The 19,691-nt window shown below is 43.0% G+C and overlaps 1 protein-coding gene across 7 annotated transcripts in view; it reads right to left on the bottom strand.

Annotated features, from left to right (window-relative positions):
- The window catches only part of RNF213 (ring finger protein 213), a 135,791-nt gene that overhangs the window by 8,981 nt on the left and 107,119 nt on the right, over positions 1-19,691 (bottom strand). For 6 of the 7 annotated variants that reach the window (XM_077328190.1, XM_077328193.1, XM_077328194.1 and 3 more), the window contains 17 exons: positions 19,329-19,429; positions 17,293-17,475; positions 16,958-17,127; positions 16,763-16,865; positions 16,253-16,364; positions 14,590-14,800; positions 13,711-13,898; positions 12,899-13,021; positions 12,339-12,449; positions 11,798-12,040; positions 11,467-11,548; positions 10,675-10,709; positions 10,269-10,363; positions 9,426-9,585; positions 8,307-8,487; positions 6,307-6,398; positions 1,712-1,963 (listed from right to left, as the gene is read on the bottom strand). In XM_077328190.1, the coding sequence (XP_077184305.1) occupies positions 1,712-1,963; positions 6,307-6,398; positions 8,307-8,487; positions 9,426-9,585; positions 10,269-10,363; positions 10,675-10,709; positions 11,467-11,548; positions 11,798-12,040; positions 12,339-12,449; positions 12,899-13,021; positions 13,711-13,898; positions 14,590-14,800; positions 16,253-16,364; positions 16,763-16,865; positions 16,958-17,127; positions 17,293-17,475; positions 19,329-19,429 (2,442 nt within the window). The remainder of the gene's footprint in view (positions 1-1,711; positions 1,964-6,306; positions 6,399-8,306; positions 8,488-9,425; positions 9,586-10,268; positions 10,364-10,674; positions 10,710-11,466; positions 11,549-11,797; positions 12,041-12,338; positions 12,450-12,898; positions 13,022-13,710; positions 13,899-14,589; positions 14,801-16,252; positions 16,365-16,762; positions 16,866-16,957; positions 17,128-17,292; positions 17,476-19,328; positions 19,430-19,691) is intronic. The other variant, XM_077328195.1, reaches the window with a different exon arrangement.

Here is a 19,691-nt window from a genome sequence, read left to right as displayed (position 1 = left end):
TTTTCACAAGTTCAAGGCAAGAGCTTTCACACATCTCAGTTTTTTAATGGTTTCTCTAGGGCCCAATCTCCAAAGGTCTGACTAATACTATATTAAAGTATGAAGGAGTAGGAGGCTTTTATGTGCCAAGTTTTAGGTGGTAGAATGTGATGGGGTAATTTATTCTTCTAAGAAGTGACCTTGAAACACACCGGCCAGGAAACTGCTTCCTGCAGGGCAATAATATCTTCTTGACTAAAAAGTTGCAGTATGTGACTTAAAAAACCACTGATATGTGTAGCTGGGTGGTGGTTCTAATAGGCAGAGGATGTATTTACATGGCTTAACCTTCTGTCCTTGAGATGATTTTCCAATCAGATCTAGGGATCCTCTCTCTTCCTTTTTTAATGTACACAAAGGGAGAGGTGGGTTTTGATCAGAAAAACGACCTGAGAAGAATTATACCGTTTTCCTCATAGTCCATGCTAAAATTCACAGCTTTCACAGCACCCACCGGTCCTGATTGTATTTTAGATTTCAAATAACAAGTTGTGGAGAAACGGATCCTACACTTCCTGGCATCCTGTTTAGTTTGACCTAAGTTTGGCAGACTGCTGCCACTGCACTCAAATTGTATACTGGGCTGCATCCTTACCTTCTCTCACACAAAGCACCCTGAAACAAGGAGCGAGATGAAAGATGACTGTGTCATGCATGGTTAACAAAGTCCACAATAAAGCTTAGTTGTGAGTGATCCATTGAACATTTGGGATACTAGGAATCGTTCTCAAGGTTCCTCTCCTTACTCTCAGCAACTCATGCATGAATAAAAGCTAATCATACTCAGACAATGCTCAGCACCTCCAGGAGGCAAAGTAAATTTTGGTTTCTGAAAGGCTTCACCTTGTGGACACAAAAGAATACCTTACATTGGTGCTGTGATTGTAATACTTCAAAACATCTGGGCGTAAACTGCACGGAGCTTTTATTCCAGTCCCAGGTTGATTCAGTCCCTGCCATCTACACAGAATGCGATTTCCGTTTTGATTTTGGGCGATTTAAATTTTCCTTCTTCAGCAAGAAGGATTGATCCAAAGTGACCCTACCTTTATTGTGCGATATCTTAGAGTGCTTTTAAACCTTAATATTTTAATATTCGGATTGAGAAAGCAGGCTGTTTTGAATCTGGGCTCTCCTCCGTGGTAGAGACGCTCTGATTGGCCAAAGGTGCCCATGTGACCAGCTTGCCTTAAAGGAGAAGCCCCTAATTTCTCTCAACTTCTGTCGGACTTGGATTTTTTCTCCCTCCTCTGCCTTCTTCGATCCTCTCCCCCCCCCAAGAAAAGAAAGAAAGAGGCTTGGCTCCCCCCTTCCCTTCTGAACTACCCTAACCACGTGCAGAACACTTTCCTGTTTCAATGGGGAAGGGGGGGAAGAGGAAGACCCGAGTTCAAATCGATCTGAATTCAACAGGATTGACAATGGAATAAACAAAGTAAGTGCAGACTCTGCCCCAGATGGTTTGGTGTTTACTGATATAGCACAGCTTTTGACAAGAAGCTGACAGGAGAGCTTCTGCTCTTAAGATCAAAGTCCTCACACTAATTAAAAAACAGGGATAAAGAGAAGCAACACTGCAAAGAAGTGTTTGGCCTCACTAATTATAAAGAACACAGTACATTAGGATCTGAGTCACATGATGGGGCCATGGAACCCATATGGTAACACTTACCTTCTGCAAAAATTTCCACAAGATGGGCACAGTGTCCTTGCCACCTTTCTGTTGAACAATGTGCCCAAGGTATTCAACCGAGATTTTCTTCCTGCAATTCCACATTTTAGAACAATGCACAGTTTTGTACTTCGGCAAGCTGGACAGAAAGGTTGCCGGGTCTCCATATACAATTTTCACTACTGGGTTGGAAGAAATTCTTTCATCCTCACTGATTTGTTGATTCAACTTCAGAAGTGCTTTATCCAAAAGCTGCTTGGAAAAGTCAATGGGGGAGGAATAAATCAGCAAAGAAAGGTAAACACTTTGCAAAGAAAAAGCAATGTCGCTTATCTAGGTATAATCGAGTTATCTCCATAACAGATTCAGATTTACTGATGCGGTCAAAAACCAGCAAAAAAGTACATGTGATTATTAACATGCATCAGATAAAAATGGAAACATCGATGATAGAATGTAAGAATACGGCAACAATGAGATTACCCATTTTGTTTAAATACAACTTTCTGCTTCCTACATGCTAAGAAGCAAATTTTTGCGGCAGCATTTGAGACCACCTTTGTCTTGTCATCCAAAAAGAATTTTAGCAGGTGCCCCTTAGCATATTTTGAGTAATTATCCAGGGGCTTAAAGCGAGAAAAGGCAATCATTATCATTTTATTTCTTTCCGCTTCATATAGCATACAATGAAACAAAATATGGGAGGTTGTCTGTATAAAAGCAGTATCTCAGATGTTGAGGCTGTTACCTAAATAACTGTGATTGTGCCTCGTACAACAAAATCAATTAGTTTCCTGCAGCTTTCAAAGGCTGTAGTACTTAGGGTAAAAATAGTCAAAACATGAGTCGTTTGTATAAGTCATCAATAAGCTTCTGAAAGAAGTTATCTTCCAAAACATATGAGTTCATTTAGAAAAAAAGTACTCATCAAATACACAAATAAACCAGACACTACTTTCTGGTTCCTGTCTACTTTCACATGAATAAGCTGGATCATGGCCCCGGGCAAAACATGATCCTCACCTAAAATGCTGCAATCTGTTTTTTTCTAAATAATACAAGAGATCCCTCTAACAACAAGAGTATGTGGGGTTTTTTCTGCATGTGAACCAGGAGTGGAAAAGACAACCGGTATGTGTGCCAGGCGGAATTTGGAGACTACTTTAGGGAACAAGTCTAAGTCAGGTGTAAAACAACTTGTTTGTTAAATACCTTAAGGAAAGGTGGTTCAGTTCTAAGCACTGCCAGTTCACGGACTCCACTGTCTGAGGTAAAGGTATCCCCTGTGCAAGCACTGAGTCATGTCTGACCCTTGGGGTGACGCCCTCTAGCGTTTTCATGGCAGACTCAATATGGGGTGGTTTGCCAGTGCCTTCCCCAGTCATTACTATTTTACCCCCCAGCAAGCTGGGTACTCATTTTACCGACCTCGGAAGGATGGAAGGCTGAGTCAACCTTGAGCCGGCTGCTGGGATTGAACTCCCAACCTCATGGGCAGGCAGCTTCAGACAGCATTTCTGCTGCCTTACCACTCTGCGCCATAAGAGGCTCGTTACTGTCTGAGGTAAAGACAGTATGGTAAAAATGCTACTTTCCTAGAGAGCAGCAATAAGGAATAGGAGGCTAAAAGTTCCAAAGGAAGTTTTATCAGGCTAATTAACACCAAAAGTAAACACCACTGTGGAATAAGATGGGATCTAGAGGGGAAGCACTAGAGAGCCCTTTTAAAAAATGGTGAATCAATTTATGAGCAAAAACTGTAATCTCTTGTACTCTTAAAAAACAGAAAATGCTGCCAGGTGAGTCTTTGCTGAAGACATAGCTAAACCTGCTTGTGCTAAAGACAGCATGTATGCCAATGCCAATGGACAGGTTAATGGGCATTCCCCTCAAGCAGAAGCCCAAGTCTAACAATGGACCCATTTCCTGTTTTAGGAATACAAGTTTATGGGCTTGTAATCAAATATCTAGAATGCCCTGGGAGAAGTGCCCTCAGGCTGGCTCCTCCATGCTGTTAAATGTAGTCTTGCTACACCATTATGTACTAGAAGACCGTGCATTATCAGATCCAATATGGGGCGGGGAGTGGGAAGGATATGTAGTCCCCGCCCACAAGGTATAATAGCTCCGAGATCTGGATCTCGTGGGCCAAGAAAGGAGCCACTAGAATACGATCCATTTGATCTGCTATCATTTTCCCTATGACCTTGTTTAGGAAAAGGTGAAGTGCAAAGAAATATGTGCCTGAACCAGGGATCTGGAATCTATTCCCCATAAAAGATGGGCCACTGGCGTGACAGAAAGCACAATTCTGTTACTTTCTTGGATTTGACCGTGGCAAACAGGTCCACCTGGGGTACCCCAGGTGTCAAAAATTGCTCTTCTATATTTGTCCTGGATAGACCATGACTAGTTAGTCTGATATACGCTACTCTATCTGTCTGCTTCTGTGTTTTAAGATTCTGCTACATGGAAGACTTTGGGAATGGACCCAATGATTGCTAATAAATAAACTACAATTGCTTTCAGGAGAACCTGTATCTCCCTGCTTGCTGAAATAATATTTTGTTGCCATGTTGTCTGTTTAGATCAGCACCCTCTTATCTTTTGAGAATATTTCATAGAAACAGAGATTTGGAAGGGGCCATACAGGCCATCTAGTCCAACCCCCTGCTCAATGCAGGATCAGCCTCAAGCATCCAGGACAAATACCTGCCCAGCTGCTGCTTAAAGACTCCCAAGTGAGATGGAGCTCACCATGTCCGTAGGCAGCCAAAACCCCTCCCCGATATCTAGCCAATATCATGCTAAAGGTAAAGGTAAAGGTATCCCCTGTGCAAGCACCGAGTCATGTCTGACCCTTGGGGTGATGCTCCCTAGCGTTTTCATGGCAGACTCAATACGGGGTGGTTTGCCAGTGCCTTCCCCAGTCATGACCGTTTACCCCCCAGCAAGCTGGGTACTCATTTTACTGACCTCGGAAGGATGGAAGGCTGAGTCAACCTTGAGCCAGCTGCTGGGATTGAACTCCCAGCCTTATGGGCAAAGCTTTCAGATGGCTGCCTTACCACTCTGCGCCACAAGAGGCTCTCTTGTCATATCATGCTACATGTAGTTTAAACCAGTGTTCCCCAACCTTTTTATCATCGGGGACCGGTCAACACTTGACAATTTTACTGAGGCCCGGGGGGGGGGGGGGGGGAGGGAGTCTTTTGCCAAGGGACATTGCTGCTGCCACCTGAGCCCCTGCTCCACTTGTTTTCCCGCTGGCACCCCTGACTTCCCGCCTCCTGCTGGGGGGCGCTGCCAGCAGCAGCTGCACAGCACCACTCTGAGGGGGAGCCCCAGCCATGGTGGCCACTGGAAAGCGCCAAAGGTGAGTCAGTGGCAGAGTGGCAGGGCAGCCCCCCAGGCAGCAGCCAGGGAGGAGGGCAAGGAAGAGCCGCGGCCCGGTGCTAATTGATCTACGGACCGGTACTGGTCCCTGGACCGGGGGTTGGGGACCACTGGTTTAAATCCATTACTATGAATCCTATCCTCTGCTGCCAACAGGAACCTTTCCCTGCCCTCCCTAACCTTTCAAATACTTAGACAGCAATCATGTCCCCTTTCAATCGCCTCTTCTCCAGGATGAACATTCCCAAGTCCCTCAGACTTTCCCCACAGGGCTTAATCCCCTGGCCCTTGTGCAGTATCATAATTCTCAGCACCCTCTCAATTTTATCCACATCCTTTTTGGAGTGAGGCTCCCCAGAACAGCACACAGTATTCCAGGTGGGGTCTGACCAATGCAGTATACAATGAGACTATGCCATCTTGTGATTTTGATGTGATGGCATATAATGGAAGGATGCTGAGAGGCTTATATACGAATACCTGCTATGATCTCCAGTATCCTCTCTCAACATTTTATATGTACTACAGAAGACAGGTTTGCAGGTAGGGGATGAGACTTGCATTGCTATATCCCCAGTAACAGGAATGGGCACAAACCTTTAAAAGGGTGGTTCAGCTTGGGGTGGCACATGAACCAATCCCTGGACCGCCCCAAACAGGTCACTCCTTAGCCAAGCTGATCCCGCAAATTCAGTTCCCCACCCATTCAAGCAAGACCAAAGGGATAAACAGCTGGCCATGAACAGCCAAATAGGACAAAAGTCCAGCAAATGTTTGGGAAAGGTGCCTTCCCTGAACACCAGTTCCCAGACTCCAAACTGGCCAAGTTCTGACTAAATTTTGGTTTGTGAGCCAGATCATGCCCATTCCTATGCAGCAAACCTCCCCCAAATTTTGGATTTGATACATCATGCTCTCCTTTGAGACCAACCTTAGCACTCACAAGAGGTCATGCACAGACACCGAATGAGAGTCCAACCCCAAGCACATTTGTTTCAGAAGTAGGCCCTATTATATAGTCTTTACACTCACTTAAAAATGCATAGAACTGAATACACAAGAATGCACATTGCCAGGCAGAACCACACAATATTTCACTTTAACCAGGGCTTGAAGCACCTCATCAATGTTAGCCTAGGAAGCATATTGAGTCCTGAGCTACTCGATGCACTCTTTAGGAGGCACGTGGATCTTTTTACCTCTAACTCAGGAACAATAATGGCCTTTGCAACATTTTCCCAATTGTTTCTGTGTTTTTTCTTAGAAAGCTGACCGTCAAAGTATGCTGACCCTGCAAAAGAACATTGATAGCACATCAGGAGCAACAAGGCTTGCTAATTCCCACCCACCTCCCAAGCATGCAGTAATTGTAAAAGAGTGGTGGCAGCATCAGCAGCAATCAGAAAGCACACCCAGCACTTTCTCCTCCTGCAGAAGTACAGAAAACTGGCAGCAATTCCATGAGACCTGAGCCAAGATATACCTAGAGATCCAATAGAACTTTACATGGATGTAACATGATGTTGTCTGAATACCTTCTGTGGCTGCCTGCCAGAGAGGTGCTGGAGTACCTACCACTCTAGAACAGAAAGGGGAATGCCTGGAGTGTTTTTGGCTCACCAAGCCAGCATAAACAATGGCATAGCCTATAGGTGCCTATGAAAAGAGAAAGCCCAAGAGCCTTCCCCATGTAGCTAAGGATGCCAATGACAGTCTGAAGCCAATCATATCCTTTCCCAGGGGCCAGGCACCCACTCCATGCCCACTCATAGTTCCCCTCTCCGACACTACATAGATCTCAACCAGGACACCCATAGTTCAGGTGACAGGGCACGCCTTCCTTATTAACGAAAGTATCTCATTGTACTTTCTGAGAAAAGAGTCAGTCCTTCAAAGGAGAACTCCTTCGCTTTGTGTTTGGTTACTAAAGGTAAGGTGGTAGATCTCAACCAGTCCCGATTCCTCAGAACAACAAAACTGGCAACAGCCCTGGCCGTGGAATCCTCAGCATGGTGACCTGCACTAATTTGCAGTTTAGACAGCTTAACAACTTCAACGAGAGTACTGATACTGGCCTGTCTCTCTAAATCCAAAAGCATAACTATCACTGCATTCTACCAGATACGCTAGTGACATCGAATGTGGGTAAGGATGTCAGGGTCAACGCATGGGGGCAAGTGGCTAGGTTCAGGTTTGAAACTGTGCACAACCCAGCCAGCTGTACATGGTTAGACTGCATCAGGGCTGCCCCTGTATAGACACTGAACCTTTGGCCATACTATCCCAGTGCTGTTCCAGTGGGCCATGCCTATCTTTACAGTGTTCTCCGCCTGGCTTTTTATGGCTGCTGGTGATACTGAGGCTGCTGGGGAATGCCTCATGCTTTACTTCCTTTGTGTATATGTGTCTGGCTGGCTCCGTGGTTAGGGTGCTTGTCCTCTATATGGCAGACATGGGCTCAACCGAGCATCTGCCTCCCCCCACCCCTGTTTGCTGAGAATTGTCTGGGCAAATGGTACACTTACTTTGGGGCTGCTACTCTGCCCTTTGGGCTTCAACATGTCTCCCATGTGCCATATGGACACCCTTCGCCAATGTGCTGTGTGAGTGGGGTGATAGTAGTATTAGGAATGTTGTTGTTTGTCTCCCTGTTGCTGCCCAAACTCTACAGTCTCAAATGCCAAAAGAGAACTCAGCCACACATCTGTGACACTCCAGGGTTTCACACGTCCCAAGTACAAAACCCCAAGAATTCTAGAGATGTAAAATGAATACCACGATGCATTATAGGTTGGGCTAAAAAGAGTTCCATGTGCTAGTTAGCCAGAGGCTTATTATTCAGTACTTTATCATAGAGCTCTTAATTTTATCATCAACCCATTTGGTACTGTGTGCCTCTGCCAGCGTTTATGCAACCATCAGAACCAGCAACAATGCACCCAAGGCCATTTTGGAATCTGAAAATTATATAGCACTCACAGTTCTTGAATGGAAGCAAATACAAGTACAAAATCATGCTAATAAACTGATGATGCGGAAATAGGTGTCCCCTTCCAATATAAATGGCCAACCAAAATAAAGTTCCACTTAAAGATCTTTTGCTCCTACCATTATTGAAATTGAAACCATAAATGACAAGTCTTATGCTGTGCTGGAAGTTTAAGTGTTCCGGGGTATCCTTCACAACTGCTCTACTTACACTGGTCTGGGGACTGGTGGGTTTTCTTGAAAAAGCTACGTAGAATGAGATGGGCCACATTAGTGGTTTCATCGGTGCTTTTCCCAAGAGTATTCATCAACTGCTCAAAGTCCTTGTAAATATGCTGCAGGAGAAAACTCACTGGATCTTGAACCTGTGGCTTAATGATCTGCTGTATGGACTTGAACAACAAGATTCAGAGTGATCAAACACAATTCCATCATAAAGCTTATAATCAACAAAACAGCTCTTTAGATAAGTCCATGAGCCTATCTTCAACTACCGAGTAAAAATCTTGGGGAAACCAGAACTGCACTCATGATCGTCCTCATCAGCATTCACTATAACCTGATAATACCAAGGACAGATGTTCCATTTCTGGGAAGTCTCAACAATTCATGAAACATGTTTATAATCTTGCTTCCCCTCTCAATTCTGGACTTTGAGGGCCACTTATTTGTAAAGTTATTAGATGCCTATCAAAAATATTTCTGTAAGTACATTTTAAAAAATGGATTTACAAGTTTGGGTCTCAATCATGCATTCTGCATGGAGACAGAGACTCTAGAATGACTCCAGCAGAACTACATGAGAATCCTCCCGTCATGCTGCCAAAGGCAATTCCTACAAAACAAAGGTTTCCCTCCCTCCCTCCCCATGAACATCTTGCGACTGGCTATTCCCTGAGCACACAAGCTATCCCCTGGGGAAGATGGAATGCAATGGAGGGGATCCAAGCTGTGCTTGGGAGAACTGGAAAAGAGCAAGCTGCTTGATTCCCCCCAGGTGGAGTGCTGGAGGGTTTCCGGTGGACTTTACTTGCCTGGCTGCTTCGAAGCAGTCCTGAAACAGCAACAGTGTGTCCCACACAGCAGCAGTTTGAACATAGGAGAGAATGCTGTAGAAGCCACTCTGCTCCTTGTTCTCAGTGAACACAGGGACCTTAAATTATACTCATTTCCCTGTGAGACAATATAAATGCGGTGGACCTGCTACAGTGACTTGATAGCAACACTACTGGAAGGATACCTGATTTCTCAAAATAACTTCTCACCCATTCCCTCACTGTAATGCATTCCATGTAGAATAACAGGTTGGTAGGATTTTTCTCTAATCTACCTGGGGATCTTTCGTGGCACCCAGAAACAATGCCAAGTGAGTGAGCAAGCGAATCAGAATCAAGACTGCCGGAGACATCTCCCTCTCAGAGGCTAGCATGGCCTCTCTGTTGTCAGGATTTCCAAGCACGTGGCCAGTTTGTGTTCTGTCCGTTTGAACTCTGCATAAAAATGAATAGTGAATGTGCATACTAGATATAAAATGAGTTTGTTTTTCTAATTTTAAAATCCTAGACACTGTGAGTCAGAAGCCTGAGTACAAGAGTATTTAATTTACAGTTTTAAAGGGGGGGGGTGAATCTCATAAACAATGTTTACGTACTGCAAAGAAAATGAAATTCTTATTTACTTTGACCAAAGAGGCCCCAACATAAAGAATGTGACCAGATTTTAACATTGGTAAAGCAGGACACCATTGACCGGGGGGGGGGGGGGTGTCTAGATTAAAACTTTGGTCTATAAGGAACAACAAAATTTTTCATAGAACGCACAGAATGCAAAAATAGTACTGTAATATATATATATATTTACTTGCAACAGAAGTACAATTTGCCAGGTGCCCCCAGATGTCCCTCCAAAAGTGGGACAATCTGGTCACCTTAAGCATAAAGAATGTGAAAATAGGGCCTATTCCAGAAGAACTTATACAGATAAACAGTCGGCCATGTCAGAAGCACAGCAAGTGATTACTGTCTTCCTCTTACAGCCTAGAAACACTGTGGCCAAGAGTACACACAATGGTTATATCTGCTTGCATCTCATCTTGCAAATGTTTAAGATATCCAGAAAGGAGAGATAATTACTGTTCAGTGTTTCAAGAATGTAATGTTTAAAAAAGACATACTGAGATCGAAAGAAGTTTGGCACTGCCATGTGGTTGACACCTCCTATTTGAGCACCACAATCAACACAGAATCCATATTGCATGGGGCGACCACACTGAAAGGAGAACAGAGTGCCAAAATTACAACCAAACATACATAGACCAAATTGTCTCTGCTCAACCTGAAAACCCACTGGCACAGGATATCTCCTCATGCTTTTCAAGTCACCATGCACTTGCAGGGAAACAAGATAACATTGTCCGCAAGGCAGTCTTGCACAAGATTTTATTTATTTATAATTGGTTTTTATACTGCCCCTCCCTGCAAGATATAGCATGGAGCATTAGTGAAGGGGTATGCAAAACAGAGAAAGAAACTATTTCAAAAGAAATATACTAGATATACTAGATCAGTAAAGGTCCTTACCTCTCCGATAGTGCAGGGGTGACCATTTGGACAAGCTGGTTAAAAATAAACAATCATCAATCAGTATAATAGCACTGCAAAGGGGTCACAGAACATTTCTAAACTATACCCAAGAACAGAACCCTCATTCTTCCCCTGACATCCATTGTCATGTAGCAAACAGAGGGGTGAATCCAACTGCCCTCTAAGGAGCATTGCCCCAATTTAAGTGTCTCTTCCTCTATATGATCAAACCCCAAATATCGAATTTGAATCAGAAAGATCGAGAATAAAATCCCCACTTAGCCATGAATCTGTGTAGGAATTAGACTGCCATTGGTTAGTTACTACCTTTATCAGATGGCAGCGAGGTTCTCTCACACCAGAGCACCAGAGTGGTATAATGATTAAGAGGCTGGATTAGGACTAGTGAGATGCAGGTTCAAGTCCCTGGTTCCTGCAAAACTCACTGAATGACTTTCAGTCAGTCACTCTCTGAGTCTTCACATATCTCACAAGGTTGCTCTAAGGATAAAATGAGTAGGGGTGGACCAGGTATGCCAGCCTGCATTTCTCACAGGAAATGTGGGATAAAATGACCATTTACAAAATACAAATTTTGGAGGATGAATAAGACACGCAGTGAAACTTGTAAGAGGATGTTTGCAGTTGAGCTGATGAAACAGAAAAGACGTGGTTCTATAAAATGCTTGGATTGGATCCCATGAGCTCAAGGACTTCATTTGTATGCAAATATCATCTTCCTGTTTGAGTCCATTATGCCTAGATGAAGAGATTAAGCTCAGTACTTACTATACCAGTGAAGCCCTGCGGTTGCTTCCCACTTCACAGCCTGAGCCAGCAAGTCTTCTGGCATTGTTGGCAGAAAAGCATGCTGCAGAGAAAGAGATAATCCTGTTCAAAGTGATACTGAAGTATCATAGTTCTGTTTTTTTTTTCTATAGCAGATTCTCATGTGTTTTGAAAATCCCTAGACACAGCTGACCCATTGTCTCATGTAACCAAGCAGAGGCAAAGATTAAGGACTAAGATGTACCTCCAGTTACTGCAAAGTGCAATACAATTGATGCAAATCACAAAGGAATGATTTAAGAGACTTAGGGATCGGCACACTTTCCCTTACCTGCATTGTGTGGGGAGAAAATGCCAGATTTCTTAGAGGCTCAAGGACTCGATTCTGGCCACACAGCAAAATAACTCCAGTATGAACAGCCATTTTAATTACTTCCCTGATATAGCTAGAATTCAGCGAATTCACTGCCAGTGATGGGATGCTATTAGTCACAAGGGATTCTGCAAATGTTTCATGTTCTTGTGAAGGAAGTACTTTGGAATTCTGTATCAGTTCTTTAAGAGCTAGGCATTGCTGAAACAAGAAGAAATGTGTTATACAAAGCAAGGTCATATTTTTACCCAGATTCATTCTACTCTCTGTATGGTCAAATATAAGAAATGCAGAATGTGTCAATGAATGTTCAATCATAATAAATGAATCAGGGCATTTAAATGGATTTTCGAATAATGCTCTAAGTGAAAATATTTCCTTCTCTGCAGGATTATTTCAACCAATCTTTGCTAAGAGTCCTCTTCCAGTTTCCCTTCTAGTGTCTTTCCTCCCATGTGCTAGCCAACATACTGCCTGGCAACAAAGTAAGGCATTTTACCTTCTGGGTAGGGTGAAGTTTTGAGTCCCCACAGCCATACTTAGATGTGAACTCTCTGAAAACAGCCAAGAGAAAGTGAACGGGTTGTGTAGACCTGGGGTCATTATGATCCTGGAAGGAAAAGAAACTCTTGGAAGACTGGTAGGGAAAGAAAGAGTTTACTAGCAGTACAACTTCCAGCTCTTGCCTGTGCAATGAATATTCATACAAAGGATAATACTCCCCCCCCCAAGACTGTGAGAATTACTAGACACAGAGATTTTTTTTAACTAGATCACTAATCAGTGTTTTTTTCTCTCTCATTTGTGGCCCAATGGAGAAGGGAACATTCCCAACTTTTGTAAAGCATTCCTGCATCACCACCTAGAGACCATTTTTACTTGTAGGCAGCCAAGAAGGAGAATATTTTTAGATTTGGACAATAGCTACTGTTTCAACTCTGTACTCAGAGACATCCAAGCAATAATAACAGTGTATTGTAGAGGCTACAAAATAGACTATGGTCCCCTTTCAGGCCAATGAAAGACAACTGTGCCAGTTAGGGGGAAAAAAAGCTTTACCTTCAGGGCTGCTTCTATGCTCTTCATGTGGCCTTCTATCATGGATTTTCCCATGGCATCACGCATCATTTTGTAGTTTTTGCCCCATACGAGGAACTGATCAATCTGTCCAGGCTGATGCCTCTGAGACCACAAAACACAGAAACTCCCATTTTAAAAAGTGTGGATATGGAATCAGACTACAAAATGCCATGATTTCTTGACTGCCAGTTAAGATTTTCCTCACAAGCCCAGCTCTCTATGCTCTCACTCACAGAGGTGAGACAGGTTTTATCATTGGTGGCCTTTTGAACATGGAATGCCCTTCCAACGACAGGCTTGCCTGCTATCTCTCCTATTCTCTTTTGGGCAGTAGGCAAAAACATTTGTTTCACTCAGACTTATTTAAGGTCACTGATTTTTTAGAACTGATCTTATAGTTTTTCAAGGAACATTTTAGACCACTAAATGTGCTGGGCTTTAATTCTCTAGCTGGGTTGTAATCGTTTGTTAACTTTCATAATTTTAAAGCTCCTGTGAGAACTTAAGTCTTTAGCAAAGTGAAGCTGCCTGTGGAGCAATTTGGCCAAGGCTCATATGTCAAGGACTTTGAAGCACCCTGGTAAATACCTCCCCACTCATTCCTTGATTCCACTGTACTTGCTCAGAGCTCAGTGAGAACCAGATTCTGCTTTGGCAGCAAACATTAATGTAACAAAATCCATTTTATTCTCCTTTGAAATGTTCCCCCCTAACAGATTTTCCAGTTGCCCCCTGCTTCCAAATAGTCAACATTCAGATGTTGTAAATGGGCGAGGATAAATTTACACTACCAGTTGTTGCTGAATTATTTCTGTTGGAAACATCCAGTGACACTCTTGATTGTTGGAAAGGCTCTGTGTGAACTCCAGGCCATACTGGTTAGTCATCTTTCGGACGAGATAAATTTTATACCAGTCATTCATATTGCAAAGGTGCATCACCCTCTGCAGGTAGATCTTCTCATAGTCTTCAGAATCCTCTGCAGAGACAAAAGAAATTGGGTTCTGTTTCCTAACCGTGCTAAGCTATTGACCTTCAATATTTTGAGCAGCACCCAGGCAACCAGAACCATGTCTTGCATAGCTTGACAATTGAAACAAGGGAGCAACACTCTAATGGTAGTACAAGACAAATCAGGATGGCATTTACCTATATCTATATCTTCTGTTCAGGCAGACATTGGGACTGCGCACACACAGGCCTGCTGCAGACAGAAGCTTCTAAGGAACTGATGGAGCATCCCTATCATCCAAAGCAAGAGAACAATGTCTTTTCTTGCCTAAACCATCTTGTGCTTTGCAGGATTGGCACACCCCTCCAGATGCCATTTGTCGGCCTAGACTCCTTTCAAATAAAGCCTAGAAGTTCCTATCTTGACAATGGTAAGAAGGGAAGGGGGGCACTTCTCTTCCAGGTAGGAAAACCTAGTCAGGAAAAACAGTTGTACTCTTGCTGTGGAGGTGAGAGGCACCCCCTTGGTTCAAAGAAGGATGCTGAACTATAGAAGACATATTCCAGGTGTAATTCCTGGAGCAAGTTTTTATCTGAAGCATAAAAAGAGGCATTTCTTTCTACTGCCCAATACTCTACACTTAGCAGGAAATTATCAGCAAAGCATACTCTCTATTTGGTACATTAACACCTCATTTGTTTACCATTATCCCACTTACTTGCTGTTCCATGGAGTTTGTACAGCAGTTCTGCAGCCCTATCCAAGCACATCCGGATGCGAGCTATTCCCTGCAAATACTCAACAGAAGCCTCCTGAGGGGTATCCTGACTGCCAGACTGGAAATACTTCATCAGGAAGTGACTATCCTCTCTCAGAAAAGTTGTCTTAATTTCGTCAGCAGACACTCCCGATTTCTCACACATGGAATCCTGAAAGATTTAAGATTGAATTAGAATTGCCCAGTAAGGTTTCTAATTGGCCATTGGAAATCCGATCAACCACGCAGACTTCTAAAAACACTGCTTTGGCAGCAGCTGCCATCAAAACACAAAGGTTTTTACTATGTGACTGAAGCTGTGCTGTGGCTGTCTTCATCTCCTGAGGCAGCCATTTTGTGGCTGTGCGCACCACACTGTACCAGAATGCTAAAGATACCTGCAAGTTCAAAAAGGTTGGGAATCTCTCAGAGCTCTCTCTGCCTCACCTTCTTCACAGGGTGTCTGTTGTGGGGAGAGGAAGGGAAGGAGATTGTAAGCCACTTTGAGATCCCTTTGGTAGTGAAAAGTGGAGTATAAAAACCAACTCTTCTTCTTCTTCATCTGTAGCACAGTGAATGCTACATTCCTGAGCCAATACAGAATCAACAGCTTGATAACTGTACAATGATAATGCTGGAGAAGGGGTGGTTGGGAGTCTGCTGGATACTAAGGCCTTTTCTTCCTGAAAAGCTACTGCCTGTATATAACCTGAAATTTTGCTCAAGTGAAAAAAAAAAGTCCAGGAGGCATGGTACAGGTTCAAATTTTTCAAACTTAGGACAAAGTAAATGGTTAAGACTAGGCATGTGCACACAAAAAAAATGTATTGTTTCAGACTCGGCTGGAAATAATCTGGCTGAATCCGAAATGCATGAATACCCCTTCACCTTTTTGTACGAATCTGAAAATCGTTGGGGCTTTTTCTGCACATGCTTCTGTTCACCCCCTTCTTCCTAGGCAGCAGCATCTCCGGCTGCCAGAGAAGGGGGGGCGCCCGCCAAATGGTTGATGGTGACAAATGTACCACCCACTCCCTTTAAATCCTTCCCCAGCTGGGCAACAATTTAAAGTGAACTGGGGGAGGCCCTGTCATCATCAGGTATTAAGCATGCCGGCTGCTCCCTTTAAAAGCTAGCCCCATCTCTGAAGCTTGCCTGCGAAGCTGGGGTGAGCATTTAAGGGGAACACCCTGTGCGCCAAACACTTGATCATGACAGGTGCCCTGCTCACTCCATTTAAATCCCTCTCCAACTGGGGAGGAATTTAAAGGGAGTTGTCAGGATGCCTGCCATTAGGTGCCTCTTAGGTGCAGGTTCTCTCTCCCACCTTCTCAGGTGCTGTATTTAAATGGGCCAAATTACAATTCAGCCACTCTGATTTGAACCGTTTGAATGCAGAGAGTGGGCAGTTTGGCTCAGATGAGCCGAAAAAGTACCTGAAGTTTGGCTTATCTGAGCTGAACCACCCATGCCTAGTTAAAACTATTTAAAGGAGAGTAGCATTCTCTACAATCGGAAACAAACATGAACTAAGGAAATGTTATGACTATGAAGTTCACATGCTATCTCTACAAATTCCAGAACTACTTTACCCTGGGAAATTAAAAAGGCAAATAAGACTTACCTCAAGGCAGTTCACAAACAGTGTATAAAGTTCTGTTTTATCATCTTTACCGAGGATCCAGTTTTCTACTTGTGATAAATAAACTTGCATGTAGGCTTTCACATCACTGAAACTAAGGAAACAAGCCCAAATGCTTAGTTCCTTAGTAATGGGAAACTTGTATTGATATTCATTGTATGTCAAATAAAAACAAAGCGAGGGTGCAGTTAGGTAATGGGAACAGGGGAAAAGAACCAGTAGAGTTTGATAAAAGGCCAACCTCAATGTGATTTTGTCTGACCCAGGGACACCAATGTTCATTAAAAACCTACTGAGGTAATTTAAAAATGATGCAAGGGTCCATTTCTGACTGGGCCTACAGCATGGTAGGGGTGTTCGTGTCCCGCTCCCCCATACCTTTTCCAGTGCTGTGTAGAGAGGAAAGCAATAATTGAATCTAGAGTGAACTTCATAGCTACTTTTCTAGCAGGAGTATATATTTACCAAGCTGACATATCTGTCTGTTCTCACCTGTATTTCAGAAGCAGCTTTAACACCACAGAACGGATTACAGGAGTTTTATCTACCACGTCATCAAAGGGGGACAGAGATTTTGTGTGCACACTTTGCTGTCCTGTACCAAGAAATACAACAAAACTCAGTTTAAAGAAATGTTAAGGGCAATGTATTTGGGTTAGGACAACTGAAAGGAGCATGCAAGCATACCTCTCTGGCTTCCCCTCAAAATCTCCTTATGAGCAAACAGCAAATTCAACAGCTCTTCAATCACAGCTTTTTCAGGAGACTCGTTGTCTTTGAAACACATTGTAGAAACCAGATCAATAAAAAAACTATTGCAAAACTTGCGAAATTTTGAATATTTGGTGATGCTGTCACTGCAGGAAAAATGGATAACATTACTTATCTAGTCAATTGAAAATCTGCACCACACGTATAAGAAATACTTGTCTAAAAGAGTGATATAAAATCCTCAGAAGGAAAGATAGTGTCTTAAAACTACTACTGGGGTTACATTTGGTAGAGCAGAGATAAAGATTTACCTGAGTTCCTTGGATACAACCAGTGTGTAGTCATCTGGCAGGCTGGCTAGGCAGAATGGACACAACATCTGTGCTGGTATCAGCCACTGTTTGATGCAACTTTGACAAAACACATGTTCACAAGGAAGGCTGACTGGATCTGTAGGATCTCCCAAGCAAACTGGACATGGCTTCAAACCATACCTGGAGATCCAAGAGCTGACATTAATATAAAATATATGTATCTGGACTGAGCAGGAACTTTCCTGTTTAGAACAGTTAGTGATGGATATATAGTGGCTTGGAAAAGTGTTCACCCCTCCCTCTCCCAGTCTTTGTCCTGTTTCGTTGCATTATAACCTGGTAAAGTTGAGTTCGGGGAGGAGAGTTGTTTAGCACCATTTGTTTCTCGTAGCACGCCTACCACTTTGAAAGCGCAAAATCTTTTTTATTGTGAAACCCAAGAGTACTCAAGACAAGAAAAACAGAAATTATGACTGTGCAAAAGTATTTCCCCCCTTGCTATGACACCCCTAAATAAGATCTGTTCCAAAAGTCAGAAGTTACATAATTAGTTAATTAAGGTCCACCAATATGCTATCGAAATGGCACATGATCTGCCACAGGTTGTCAGCATAAATAGACCTGTTCTGAAAGGCCCCTGACTCTGCAGCATCATTAAGCAAGCAACATGAAGACCATGGAGCACTCTGAACAAGTCAGAGGCAAATTGAGGAGAAGTACAGATCGGGGATGGGTTATAAACAAATAGCCCAAACTTTGAATATCCCACAGAGCACCATTAAATACATTACAACAAAGTGTAAAGGATATGGCACCACTACAAACCGGTCAAGAGAAGGCCACCCTCTGAAACTCACATTCCGGGCAAGAAAGGTATTAATCAGAGATGCAACAGACATTGAAGGAGCTGCAAAGGTCCACAGTGGGGATGGGAGTATCTCTCCATAGGACTACTTTAAGCTGTATACTCCACAGAGCAGGGTTTATGGGAGGGTGGTCATGCTTAAAATAAAGAGTAAGACATGTTTGGGGTTTCGCCTTGAAGAATGGGTGAAAATCCCAGAAGCTAAACTGGTAGAGGTATACCCAAAGAGACTTGCTGCTGTAATTGCAGCAAAAGGTGGTTCTACAAAGTAGTGACTTTGGGGGATGAATACTTATGCAGAGACATGATTTTAGTTTTTCTTGCTGAGTACTATTTGTGTCACAACAAAAATGATTTTGCATCTTCAAAGTAGTATCAAATGGTGCGAATCTCTCCTCCCCAACCCAATTTAGTTCCAGGTTGTTATGCAACAAAACAAGACGAACATCGAGGGAGCCAGCTTGGTGTAGTGGTTAGGAGTGCCGACTTCTAATCTGGCGAGCTGGGTTTCATTCTCCTCCTCCACCTGCAGGACTGATAAAGCTGTTCTGGCTGGGCACTAATATCAGGGCTCTCTCAGCCTCACCTACCTCACAGGGTGTCTATTGTGGGGAGAGGAAAGGGAAGGGGATTGTAAGCTGCTTTGAGACTCCGGGTAGAGAAAAGTGGCATATAAGAACCAACATCATCATCTTCTACTTTTGCAAGCCACTATAAGTATTTAATAATAGTATTCCTGAATTTACCTCCCATTCACTCAGTATAAGCAACCCTAGCAACAATGTTACTTCTCCAAGACAAAAAGAACTGTATAAAGTTTCATCAAAAACCTAGTAAATTAGTATTTTTAATTCTGGAATGAATTTTCTGCAAGAGAAGGAAACAAATAATCCAGCACTGCTCTGCTTATAATAGCAGGAAATCCCATGCTTGAATATTCAGGTGAAATTAAAGAGTCTTAGGAGACAGATGTGACCAAATCCATAGCAAAAAATATTTAAGGATTTTTTTAAAAATCCTATTTCTTAGGACATTCCACAGTTCATAAACCCACATTCTTTAGAGCTTCATGTACCATACTAAACTACTAAATTTCAGTTCTAAGAACAAAGACAAACTAAGGTATATATCACAAAGTGGAAAAACACTCATCCCAAAATGGTATTACCTGGAATATGCAGAACTGACATCTTCCTTGCAGTGGCACAGCACTTCCATCACAGCACTGAATGTTTTATGCCTTTTGATGTCAGAATCCCACTGGAAACACTGAAAAGAACAGTCCTGTCACTCTCTAGGCAAGGGAAAAGGCACTGTCTTCAAATACAACCATACAACCATAAGTTTTATGATAACTAGAAGGTTCTGCTAGTATCACTACTACTTCCTTACATCAGAAGCTGCATCCAAAGTGTTACGGCCAACAGTGTATCACCAAACCTGTTCTGTTCCTTGATCTTTTCAGATGTAAAAGGAAAACAAGAACAGATGCTAGACTACTGTGAAGACTGTGATTGGAACTTAGGACAAG

The sequence above is a fragment of the Paroedura picta genome, chromosome 3, assembly GCF_049243985.1.
Source record: "Paroedura picta isolate Pp20150507F chromosome 3, Ppicta_v3.0, whole genome shotgun sequence".
NCBI classification, from domain to species: Eukaryota; Metazoa; Chordata; class Lepidosauria; order Squamata; family Gekkonidae; genus Paroedura; species Paroedura picta.
This window is presented reverse-complemented; position numbering and strand designations above follow the sequence as displayed.